Consider the following 12174-nt stretch of genomic DNA (forward strand, 5'->3'; position numbering starts at 1 on the left):
GGCCACCGCACTTTGCTCCCCCATGGCACTTGTCACAGGTTTTCACGTAACAGAGAGTGCCACCCTGCAATCGACCCACCTGGTTCTCCAGCTGTATATATACTCGGCCCTGTGTCCCCAGTGCCCGTATGGGGTCTACAACTGTGGTGTTGGAGAAGACTCTTGAGAGTCCCTTGGACTGCAAGGAGTTCCAACCAATCCATCCTAAAGGAGATCAGTCCTGGGTGTTCACTGCAAGGACTGATGCTGAAGCTAAAACTCCAATACTTTGGCCACCTGATGCGAAGAGCTGACTCACTGGAAAAGACCCTGATGCTGGGAGGGATTGGGGGTAGGAGGAAAAGGGGACGACAGAGGATGAGATGGCTGGATGGCATCGCCAACTTGATGGACATGAGTGTGGGTAAACTCTGGGAGTTGGTGATGGACAGGGAGGCCTGGCGTGCTGTGAGTCATGGGGTCACAAAGAGTCGGACACGACTGAGCAACTGAACTGAATAACATATATCAGTGCTAAATGTCTGTGTGATAAGATCTTCAAAACGCTCTGAAGCCAAGAAAAAAATACTTCACTTACTCCACTGGAATTCTATGATCATGACAGGAAAACTACAGCTTTGCGTCACTGAAAAACCAGACAACCTTCTTGAAGGCATTGAAGAACTGGGAAGGGAAAGAATCTGCCATTTCAGCTTCTCACATTACATAGAAAATCAAAGAGGGAGACATCCACCAAACAGCACAGCAGAGCTCCCCGGCTGCAGAGGACCACGCCGCTGGCTTAGTTCCCTGGTTTGCCATTTACTACCTGGATGCTGCTGCTGCTAAGTTGCTTCAGTCATGTCCGACTCTGTGCGACCCCATAGACGGCAGCCCACTAGGCTCCTCTGTCCCTGGGATTCTCCAGGCAAGAATACTGGAGTGGGTTGCCATTTCCTTCTCCAATGCATGAGAGTGAAAAGTGAAAGTGAAGTCGCTCAGTCGTGTCCGACTCCTAGTGACCCCATGGACTGCAGCCTACCAGGCTCCTCCATCCATGGGATTTTCCAGGCAAGAGTACTGGAGTGGGGTGCCATTGCCTTCTCCGACTACCTGGATAATCTTGGGCAAATCATTTAACGCTTGTAAGTCTCAGTTTGCTCATTTCCAAAACGGGAGCAGTAACCACACCTTCAGAGTGTTGCTGTGAACATCATACAGGGCAATCACGTAAAACCCTCAACGCAGTGCCTACCAGAGGCACTCAATACTCGTCACTATTATTCCTTTTAAAGTAGTTAAGAAAGAAAAAAATGTTGGTTCCTGTTTTGCAGCCTGAAATTCAATAAATGGGAAAAATAAAAACGCAACGAGAGAAGTCAGTGGTCTGACACAGTAAGCAGAGTCAGAGGAGATCTCGGGCACGTGTGCAGGGTCTGCCCTTTTCCGTTTCTGACAAGGATTTCTGGGCTGAGAGCACCTTACTGTAACCTCAGCAAAGCCTCAGTGACCCTCGGTGGCAGAAGCTACGGCCCCCAGTTTACATAGGTGTAGAGCAGGGCTCGATGATGAGCCCAAGGTCGCCCAGCAGGTCAAGCAGCAGCTGAGCCAGGACTGATGTTCAGGACCTCCTGACCCCCAAGTCCCTGCTCCTGGAAAGCCCGCTGATGCTGCAGACCCAGCCCTACTGCTTCACTCGTTTGATCCCCAGGGGCTCCAAGGCCCTGGAGGCTGGGCTGTTTCTCTGTGACATGGTGAGACCTCCTGGCTCATGTCTCCAGGATGCAGGCAGGTTAAAGGCCCTCAATGCACTAATCTATTTCTAGAAAAGACTGAGGACGACTGATGACAAGAGTTGTTTCAAGCCGGACAACTGAAATAGGGACTGCTGCTGCTGCTGAGTCGCTTCAGTCATGTCCAACTCTGTGTGACCCCATAGACGGCAGCCCACCAGGCTCCTCTGTCCCTGGGATTTGCCAGGCAAGAATACTGGAGTGGGTTGCCATTTCCTTCTCCAACAAAGATCCATAAATCAAAAATTGTGTCTGAGGAAGAAGGGTCTGCTGCTCAGTGTACAGAGGTCAAATCTGTACTTCATGGCCTCAAATACCCACCAAGATGCCCGCCTGCAGGGTCTGCTCCTTCAGGAAGATGAGGTCCACCCCGCCGTCGACATGTTTCCGCCTTCCTCTCCGCCTCCTGGAGGCAGCGTCATCTCTCCTGAGGCTTCCGTTGACAATCTGTCCGGTCACTGGGTGGATCAGGCCAGCTTGCAGGATCCCCGACAAGTCCATGCCAAGGGCTCCTTGCAGTGAACCAATAGCCCCGATCTTGGGGGTGCTGGCGCTCACTGGGAAAGGGGACGTGGCCCCTGGGGACCCCTCCGATGGGCAGGAGAGGTCTATGGCTGACTCTCCATGCCAGCCATTGAGGACGATGGGGGGGTGCCCGTGGGAGGCTGAGAACTGCTCCAGGCTCCGGGTCTTCGCATCCCTCTCTACCTCGAACTCGTAAGGATGCCTGTGCTTCTGTTCATCCTTTGTGAAAACCGGAGCCAAGAAGCTCTCCTGCAAACACACAGATGTGGCAAGAGAGGTTTGAACGCCACCTCTGTGGCTCAATGCTGGCTCTGTCTTGGCCCTGATTTCCTGGGGGCTAGTAATCGCCTCCTTGGAACTTCTTTTAACTCAAGCCTTCTCAAATTTCAGTACCTACTCACCTGGATAGCTTGTTAAAATGCAGATTCCACTTCAGTGGGCCTGGGATTCTGCATTTCTAACAAGTTCCCAGGTGTTGCGAAAGCTCCTAGTCCATGAACTATACTTGCAATTGCCAAGATCATAGTTTAGGGATCTCTACCTTAGCTGTACATCAGAATCAACTAGGAAGTTAAAGAGAAAAAAAAAAAGCCAATACCAAGTTCACACCCTGGACCAATCCAACCAGAACCTGGAGCTTCTCAAGGTCCCCAGTGGAGTCCAACGTGCAGCCAAGAGCTAGTGTGCTAACCACCGACCTTAAACTTGAGCCCTCGAGTTTTCATTTGCATTTACAAACCTCAAATAAAACTCCCATTGACTTCCCTCATTTCTTTTTAAAAAATATTTTAAAAACTTATATATTTATTTGGTTGTGTTGGGTCTTAGCTGTGGCTCTCAGGATCTTTTTTTGTGGTGCGTGGGCTCTCCAGCATGGCACATGGGCTTAGTTGCTCCGCAGTATGTGGGATCTTAATGCCCCAGTGAGGGATCAAACCTGAATCCTCTGCTTTAGAAGGCAGATTCTTAACTGCTGGACCACCAGGGAAGTGTCTGCTTCCCTCATTTCTATTGGCTGCTACTGTTCCCAGTCCTTAAGTATTCACCCCTCCCTTTCTTCTATAGTCATCTGTCATCAAGCCATGCCCACCAACTCCCTCCATTTCTTTGGATCCACTCCTGCCACTAAGCTGGTTGGGAACTCACCTTGTCTTCAAGTGCCCATTTGCCTCCCCACCTCAGACGTATGCCAGCTTCCCACCCCATCTCCCACAAACTAGCACACCACTGCCACAGAGCTGCAAACCCACTTTCATCACACACTTTCCTGCCCCAAGACTCGAACGAATCGCTCGATCAAAGAGTGCCAAGGGCCCTTCTCCTTTTTTTGAAGGTCAGACACAGCGTTCTTAGGGCCTCACCTTCTGCATCTGGGCCACCCACGCTGCACCACTGCTGGAGCTGTGCTCTGATGCCTCCGGCTCTGAGATGCCGCCTCGGGGACCAGTGCTGCTGGTTAGCACGGGGGTGGGCAGCGTGCCCGAGGGCTCGTGCTGCTGGCTGGAGGGCCACTTCCCCTTTAACACCACGTGACAGATGTTATCTAGGCGGCTGATTATCACGCGATCCTATAAAAAAGCATGCAAGCCCTTAGGAGGAAGTACTAAGTTATCCAAGTTTACAAAGTCCCTTGAAATCAAGCTGCACATTTTCTAACCAGAAGGAGTTGATTAGATGAGGGCACACACAAAGGAACTCACTTTTCGAGTCTTAAAAGAAACGGTGTAGTCTGGACAATGAAGATGAAAAGACACAGTACCGTAAACACGAAGATGCGCTGAACGCTTTGGTCTTATGGTCTAGTTATGGTCCTGATACCATTAAAGTCATGTAACTAACATCTTTTAAAGATATTAAACATTTGTCTGAGTTGGTGATTCAGAAAGATTCTAAAAGGTTTAATGTAAAGGATTCAAAAGCTGAGGATGCTCTGGGTGGAGCACGCAAGCTCCGGGAGGTACCTTCGGCCACTCGGAGAATGAATACAGCGTTTTCTCCTGGAGCAGCTGAGCAATGGTGGGAGCCCGCGCCTCTTGCAGGTCGTCCCCGAGGTCTCCCGTGATGCCCGAGGTCGAGCTCTTGCTCTCCTCCTCAGAGTACTTCCCTGGATAATCTGGGAAGAGAGGTTTAAAAAAAAAAATGAGACAGGAAGTTGGAAGACTGGAGTGATCTGAAAGATGAGGACACCTGAGCTTTTTTTTTTTTTTGGTCGCACTGGACAGGGGACCTATGTTTCCCAACCAGGGATTGGACCCACGCCCAGCCCCTGAACTGGAAGGATGGAGTCTTAACCACTGGACTGCTGGGGAAGTCCCTCAACTTCTTAAAACACTGGCCTATTGTGTGCTTATTTATTTTAAACTGATTAATTACCATGTCTTCTATTTCCAGAAGCACTCCATCAGTTAAGCCCTAAAGCCACATCCTGCCCTAAGGCTATCCAAGCAAGTCGTCTGATAAGAGTCTGCGCTGGTAACCAAACAACAGCACTGGATGACCGCAAAGGCTTCCCCACTTGGTACAGCAGGCGAGAGGGAAGTGAACACTGTGCTTTGATACAGAGGCAGGGACAGTGTGGGAAACAGAACATGGCAAGAGGCTGAGATTAATGAGGAGGGAGGAAGAGTCCTGAAACTTACAACGAAGGTAAACAGACCTGATTTAAGCTAAAAAATGATGCAAAGACACCATCAGTCAACATCACTGACAGAAATGGAAACGCGACTCATTCCTTCAGTCTTCAGTGGTGAACGCTTATTATCAGCTGTGAAATGGATCTTCAACCATCATCCGCTTCACAGTGCTGACGGGGGGCGAACTGGGAAAAGCTGTGGGCCCCTTCCTCAGTGAGACGACAGGGAGCGTCCACCCTCTGCAGCGTGGAGGTCTCACTGCTGACTGTGTGTCAAGTCCCCCAGGGGGCCACAGGGACCCCTCCCCAGGAGCAGGGTCTCACCAGGCCAGGGGATTCAAGGATAAAAACAGGACAGTGTGGTGGCTCTGGCCTTCTAGGCTCTTAAGAGCTCCTTGAGGGAAAGGCAGCCGGGAAAAACACACTAATGATAAACGAACAGTTTCAATTATAAACCATGGTGAGGACCATAAAGGGAAAGAAACAAGGTGCCCTGATAGGAAGAAGAAGGAAAAAATCTGCTGGTAGAAGGGAGGGCTGGTAGAGGGGGCCTCTCAGAGGAGAGACCACCCAGGAAGAGGCAGCAGCGGGGAAGGGTGCGCTCGACCTGCTGAGGAACAAGGTGGGGGGTGGGCAAGTATATACAGAGATGGCGGGGTGGTGGTGGAGGTGGGGGCAGGACCACTACCATCATGCTGAGCTCTGTGGGCCGGGCAGGGACAGAAAATCCAAACAATTCTAGATCCAATGGGGGCGCATCCCTGCCAGGTTTTAAGCACAGAAGGTGAATTTAAGTTTTGAGAAAACAACGCCGTATGAGAAGGAGTTAGGAGAGAAGGGGCTGGTCCAGCTCAGCCGGAGACTGCTTCTTCGGCCCCAGAGTTCCAGTCTGAAAGACAGGCAGGGCCCTCTTGGCCCTGCCGAGCCCACACCCCAGGTTCGGAGGAACCCTTCTGGGGTCTGCCAAAGCCCCTTTAAAAGCACTGGTGCAAGGGACTCCCCACCGCTGAGCGTGTGAGTAGCTTACCAGAGCTCTTCAAGTTCACTGCTGCCTCCTAGTCCAGCACAGCCCAGCCCCACAGCCAGGAGAGGACCAAGCACCTCTTTCCTAACCCATCCTTGCTGGACTGCCTGTGTTCCCAGGACTGAGTAGGTGGTGATTTCCCCCACGACAGAGTTCAAAGAGCAAGGTGTACATATAACCCCGTGTGTGGCAGGGACCCTTTATGGCCTGTGGCGAGGAGAGTGGGCAGGTCGGGGCTGGCTCCTCCCAGGGTGGCTGAGGCCACACGGGGTGGTGCCGCTCCTTCTGGCCCAGCATCTCTGGCCTCAGCCTGGCTGGCGGACGCACTTTAACTTGGGTTCAGAACTCTTCCCAAGAGAGTCAGCAATCACAAGGCAGAAGCCAAAGGTGGGAGCTCGGAAATAAAAAGGAAGTCGGACAACCCAGGGAGCAGAGCAGGGTTCCTCTCTCTTTCCCACTTTAGAGCAGCGGTCCCTAACATTTTTAGCCCTGGGGACCAGTTTCATGGAAGCCAATTTCTTGGCGGTTGGGAGGGGTGGAGGATGTTAACGCCGAGTGACGGGGGGCAGGCGTGCGCTTGTAAAATACAGATGAAGCTTTGCACGCCCACTGCTCGCCTCTGGCTGTGTGGCCTGAGGAACCTCAGCTTTGGAAGTCACTGTCCTGTGCGGGAGGGGCCGGCCCACCTGAATCCCTGTGTAATACACGGGCCCTGGCACCAGACCAGCCACCAACAGGGTGTTCTTTGTTACTTTTTTTTTCTGACGAGGATAAATAAGAACTACTTTTTGTTCACCCTAATATGCCCTCTTGGGTTTGAGGACATAAAAACAACAGTGAAAAAGTTGAAAACCATTTGTTGTTGCTCAGGATCTCTAATCAGTGTATTCATATCCTCGTAAAACATATGCAAATCTCAGGTCACCTAGATTTTTAACATTTTCAAATCCTTTCCTTACCTAAGATTTCCCTATTTAAAAAGTTCAGACCTATTTGCATTTTTGTCGAGTTGCGTGTAATTTGGTTTTTTTTTTTTTTTTACTTAAAATCTACTTATTTATTTGGCTGCATTGGGTCTTAGCTGTGATATGCAAGATCTTTAGTTGCAGCATGTGGGATCTAGCTCCCTCACCAGGGATTGAACCAGACTCCCTGCATCTACAGCACGGAGTCTCGGCCACTGGACCACCAGGGAAGTCCCCTAACTTGGTTCTTCTTATTTCTGTCGAGTTACTCAAAGGACTCTCAATACAATGCACTGACATTACAACACAGGGTTTTGACAATTAAGGAAATAAAAGGCAGGATCTCTGTTAACCTTACTAAGTGTTAGTTACTCAGTTGTGTCTGACTTTTGGGATGGGCTGTAGCCTGCCAAGCTCCTCTGTCCATGGAATTCTCCAGGTAAGAATACTGGAGTGGGTTGCTTTTTCTTTCTCCAGGGGATCTTCCTGACCTAGGAATTGATCCCAGGTCTCCTGCACTGCAGGCAGATTCTTTACCTTCTGAGCCACCAGGGAAGCCCAACTATACAGTCCATGGAATTTTCCAGGCCAGAATACTGGAGTGGGTAGCCTGTCCCTTCTCCAGGGGATCTTCCCAGGGATGGAACCCAGGTCTCCCGCATTGCAGGCAGATTCTTTACTGAGCTGAGCCACCAGGGAAGCCCAACAATACTGGAATGGGTAGCCTATCCCTTCTCCAGGGGATCTTCCTGACCCAGGAATCAAAATGGGGTCTCCTGCATTGCAGGCAGATTCTTTACCAGCTGAGCTATTGGGGAAACCCAACCTTCCTAAAGATCACAATTATTTTTGTGGAGTTCCTGAAAACTGACCTGCATTTCTGTTAAACTTCAGGTTCCTGGCATTCCCTGGCTGTTCTCCTTTACCCAGTTTCAGCACCCTACCTGGTGGAAGAACAAATTCTTTCCCCTCAACGTCCTATATGGCATCTCATGGATACCGGCACACAGCCCCTGCCCAGACCATGCAGCTGCTGCAGCCAAGGTGCTACAGTCATCCTCATCTTTCTGGAATGATCAAACGTAAGCTACTCGGCCCATTTTCAGAATAAGCCCTGTAGCCTTTGCGTTTAAACACGCGGTGGGTGTAAGACGTCGGTTTCAGAAGTGGTAGAATTCTCACCAGCCCCCGTGCACTCGCCCTCCCCGGCCTGGGAGAACTGGCTCATCCAGGACACAAGGTCCCACACACGGTACCTTGACTCTGGCAGTTCCCGTCTTTATCCAACTCCTCTTTACTCTCATAATCCATGTCTTCCGGCTTGAGCTCACTCCCTTCAGGATACGGAGGGAGACCTTGGTTCCCTTCTGTGCTCTCTTTCCAGGGTTCCTTCAGCAGTTCCTGCTTCACCTGGAGCAGCTCAGGTGGGACAGCAGTGGGCTCGCCCCTCACTGTGACATTATTGGCTTTGCTTGTGAAGGGGTCTGGGGGGTAAGCCTGGGGTTTCTCCACTTCAAACTCGTCCTTCTCGAGGCCGCGTGCCCACCTCTCCACGTGTTTGCAGTGACACTGACAGGCTGTGGGAAGGAAAGGGCCCTGTGGTCCAGGAGGCTGGCTTCTGGCCTCCGTGCTCCCTTTCTTGGCTTCCTCTGTGAGGAAGCCGGCCAGGCTCTGCTCCCCTGCCATGCGGGTGGTGGGCTCGCTGAGAGGCGACGCTGCCAGCCTTTCCCGCCTGCCTGCGGCCAGCTCGAGACTTTCCTCCTCGTTTTCGTCCTCGTCGTCCTCCTCGTCGCTGTGGTTCGGACCCAAAACCAATTTGCTTTCTAAGCTTTTGCTTTCTAGTAAGTCGATTAGCTGCTGGTCTGATGACACGTTTCTTCTGGAGTCACAGACACTCAGGTTGCACATGTCAACGAACCCGCTCTCATTCCCTGGGTCCAAGGAAGGGGAGGCAAAGCAGTTGGGGTCCAGCTGCCCGATTCTCTCAGGTCTTGGTCCTGCCTCGCTGCAGCCGAGTTCCCCTTCCTTTGAAAGAGATATCAACAGGTGTTTCTCATTTTTAATGTTCATCTGAGCTACTCCTGCTTCTAAAGTTTCCATAAAAGAGGGGTCTGAGGCTATTTTTGCCTCGTGGCCCCGGGGCTGGCAGTTTCCGTCTCTGCCTGCGGAGATGGCCGCGGTGTCTTGCCTGGACTCAGTACTGGCACCCGTGCTGCCCTGAAAAGGGCCTGGCTCCTGGCTTAGCGCCTTCTTCCCGTACCTCATGGTCTCCAAGGACCCAGGCAGCAGACTCTCGTCATGGGTAAGGGAAAGGACATCTTGAGTTTTAGAGATGAAGCTTTCACAGGTCATGTCAGATAAGCTGCCCCTGGGCGGACCAAGGTGATCATCTCCAGCTTCGATTTTCATGAGGTTCTCGGGTTCGTTTTCAAGGGACTCGGAAGTCCGGCTCATGTGCGTATAGGCCAGAGACTCATACAGTTTGGAGTTGGTCTGGTAGAGGCAACAGAGACTCTCTGGGGCCTGGGGGTCGGGTCTTTTGTGCTGGGCGTAGTTCCTGTAGGCATCCAGGAAGGACAGCTGGGGGTCGGTCATGACGTAGTAGTCGGTGCGGTTCAGGCCGTGCTTGGCGGTGCCGATCAGCAGGTCGCGGTCGTGCTTCCCACACTCCCACCAGACGGGCAGGTACAGGCTGGGCCTGCAGAGCTGCAGGCGCTCGTGCAGCTGAGGACACGTGAGCACCTGCTCCCGCACCTTCCGCAACAGCTCGATGCGGTACAGCGTTCTCGCGGCCCGCTCTTCAGTGATGGGTTCCACGTAGATGCTGGGATCCGGGGGGCCTGCAAGGGAAAACACAGAGCCGTCACTTAAGGGGAGGTCCTTGATACCCCTGCCCCCTGAGTCCCTGCATCCTTGATCTTACAGTTTGACCACCTGGCCCTCGGCAAGGCAGGGCCTTAGTGGCCCCTCAAAGATGAACGCTGAAGCAGGAGGGAGAGATTTATGACACCTGGACAGACCCACTGAGGGTAAAAGGAGAGCATGAACACTCCAGTTCTGGAAATATCATTCCTGATCGGTAAGCGTGTGCTGAGTGCCTCCTCACTAGATACTTTATGGACGCTGTTCAGATCTCACAGAACCCCTAGCTACACCATCATGCTTGTGTGAGGACGAGGAAAGAGGCAGACAGGCCGACTTGCTCCAGGTGTCCGAACCAGAACGCCAGTCTAGGTCCTGTCAGTGTGACTGTGAGATTCAGTCTATGCAGCTCCCTGGTTTTACTCAAAACTGCCCGAACATGCTGCCGTCAGTCCAGAACCCATGCTGATTAGGCTCGACGTTTGTTTCCGCTTTTCTAGAATGTAGTACCATGGTCCAGAGTGAGTGAATCCATTATAGCGAGACTGAAGAGAGGCCAGGGGGAAAGCTGGCGCAAATTCCCACCAGGAAGAAATTTCTCAGAAGGGGCCTCTACTGGAGCACAGGAAGTTTAAATGACAGTCCCATATTTTCCGTGGCTACAAGTCAACACATGAGAAAACATTTAAGATTTAGTCTAAGCAAAGTGCAGAGCTCACAGCAGGCTAAATCTCTATGAGGCTGAAAAAAGAAAACATTTCTGTGGCATTTTAATCTGAATTTCAATTTTTAGTGGAGTTACATCATTTTGGGAGAGAGATTTTATTTTATGAGGGTGGGCTCAACTAGAAGTTTGTGGGTTTGGGAAAACCCACTTTATCTGAATTCTCCACATAAGTCTTCATGTCTATAGCTATGACTAAAACAACTCTATACCCTGAAAATAAGCTTTTACCCTCTTTGTCCCCCTGGGACAAAGTGACAAAGTGACAGAGCATCCTCACCACCATCCTTCCAGGCTGGCAGACGACAGACACTGCGGCACATGGACACGAAGCTATAGAAATAGTGTTCCAGGCTCTCGTCCGACTTCTTGTCCAGACGGGAAATGACGCGAAACTGTGTCCAGTCAAAGGTTTTCTTCTCTTGATCATAAACGACACCAAAGGAAGACACTGTTCTGTAGAAGTCGGCTTGCTCCCTCCTTGTCCACCTAGAGACAGAATCAGAAAGGAGAGGGAGCAGTTTTCCCTTTTTGCTTTTGTTGTTGAAAAGAGCTTAAAACAACTACTTACTGAGTGCCTAGTTGGAGAGTCTGTAAGGTTCACAGAGCAGGCACAGCGTATCTATTTTATTAAGTTGGGAGGAGTCACTTTTAACAAAAACAGGCCATCAGCCTACCACCGCCTGCAAATTATGTGTGCGTGCTTGATCAAGAGATATCAAGTTTCAGAAATTACCCAGTTCATTTCCTCTTGTGGGAGATAAAGATTTTAATATAAAAATACTCTGTAGGCTTAAATATTCTGCCCATGACAACAGAGAATCATGGAATCCTGGAGGATTCTGTTATAATCATATAATCCTGGAGGAATCTTTCGGACCATTAAATTCACTTCCTTCATTTTACAGATGGAGAAGCTGGTCTGGAGTGAGGTGGGGTCTCCCTTGGTCACACACCTCCCTGACTTTCATCTCACATGGGCTTTCTTCCTGGTCTTAATGAAAGTAGATGGGTGATCTTTTCTAGGACACAAAGGCTCTCTAGATTTTAAACCCTGCAGGACTAAAATAATGACTTAAGGGAAATGGATTATTATTTCCCACCAGTCTTTACCAAGAGCTCTTGGGCATGGTACCTGTTGCCCCCAGAGGGACTCAAGCTAGGAGTGGGGTGAGGGGTCAGTGGAGGAGTGAGAATAAGTGAGGAGGCGGCTCTGGTTCTCTCTTTGGGGCCAGATGAGAGAACTCTTCTCCCTGAATTACCAAATTTCGTAAAGCCAGGAGTATAGAGAAGTAATTGAACTCACTATGTGGTATTTCAATTCATTCACTGGACGTTACAGTAAAAGGATGGAGATATAAAGACTGCATCCTAAAGGAAATCAGTCCTGAATATTCATTGGAAGGACTTATGCTGAAGCTGAAACTTCAATACATTGTCCACATGATGCGAAGAGCCAACTCGTTAGAAAAGACTCTGATGCTGGGAAAGACTGAAGGCAGGAGAAGAAATGGACAACAGAGGATGAGATGGTTGGATGGCATCACCGACTCAATGGACATGTGTTTGAGCAAACTCCAGGAGTGGGTGATGGACAGGGAAGCCTGGCGTGCTGCAGTCCATGGGGTCGCAAAGAGTCAGACACAACTGAGTGACTGGACTGAACTGAC

General features: G+C 50.7%; 1 protein-coding gene and 1 non-coding gene across 10 annotated transcripts in view; one reads left to right on the forward strand and one right to left on the reverse strand.

Annotated features, from left to right (window-relative positions):
- Nucleotides 1-12174, reverse strand: part of CHD6 (chromodomain helicase DNA binding protein 6) — a 201382-nt gene that overhangs the window by 10072 nt on the left and 179136 nt on the right. For all 9 annotated transcript variants that reach the window (XM_025000625.2, XM_059892619.1, XM_059892620.1 and 6 more), the window contains 5 exons: nucleotides 10785-10993; nucleotides 8175-9758; nucleotides 4259-4410; nucleotides 3659-3865; nucleotides 2094-2546 (listed from right to left, as the gene is read on the reverse strand). In XM_025000625.2, coding sequence (XP_024856393.1) covers nucleotides 2094-2546; nucleotides 3659-3865; nucleotides 4259-4410; nucleotides 8175-9758; nucleotides 10785-10993 — 2605 coding nt within the window. The remainder of the gene's footprint in view (nucleotides 1-2093; nucleotides 2547-3658; nucleotides 3866-4258; nucleotides 4411-8174; nucleotides 9759-10784; nucleotides 10994-12174) is intronic.
- Nucleotides 2695-2779, forward strand: MIR544B-1 (microRNA mir-544b-1). The gene has a single exon (NR_031186.1). It is a non-coding gene; the product is annotated as a microRNA mir-544b-1 (primary transcript).

This window comes from Bos taurus, chromosome 13 (assembly GCF_002263795.3).
Source record: "Bos taurus isolate L1 Dominette 01449 registration number 42190680 breed Hereford chromosome 13, ARS-UCD2.0, whole genome shotgun sequence".
NCBI lineage: Eukaryota > Metazoa > Chordata > Mammalia > Artiodactyla > Bovidae > Bos > Bos taurus.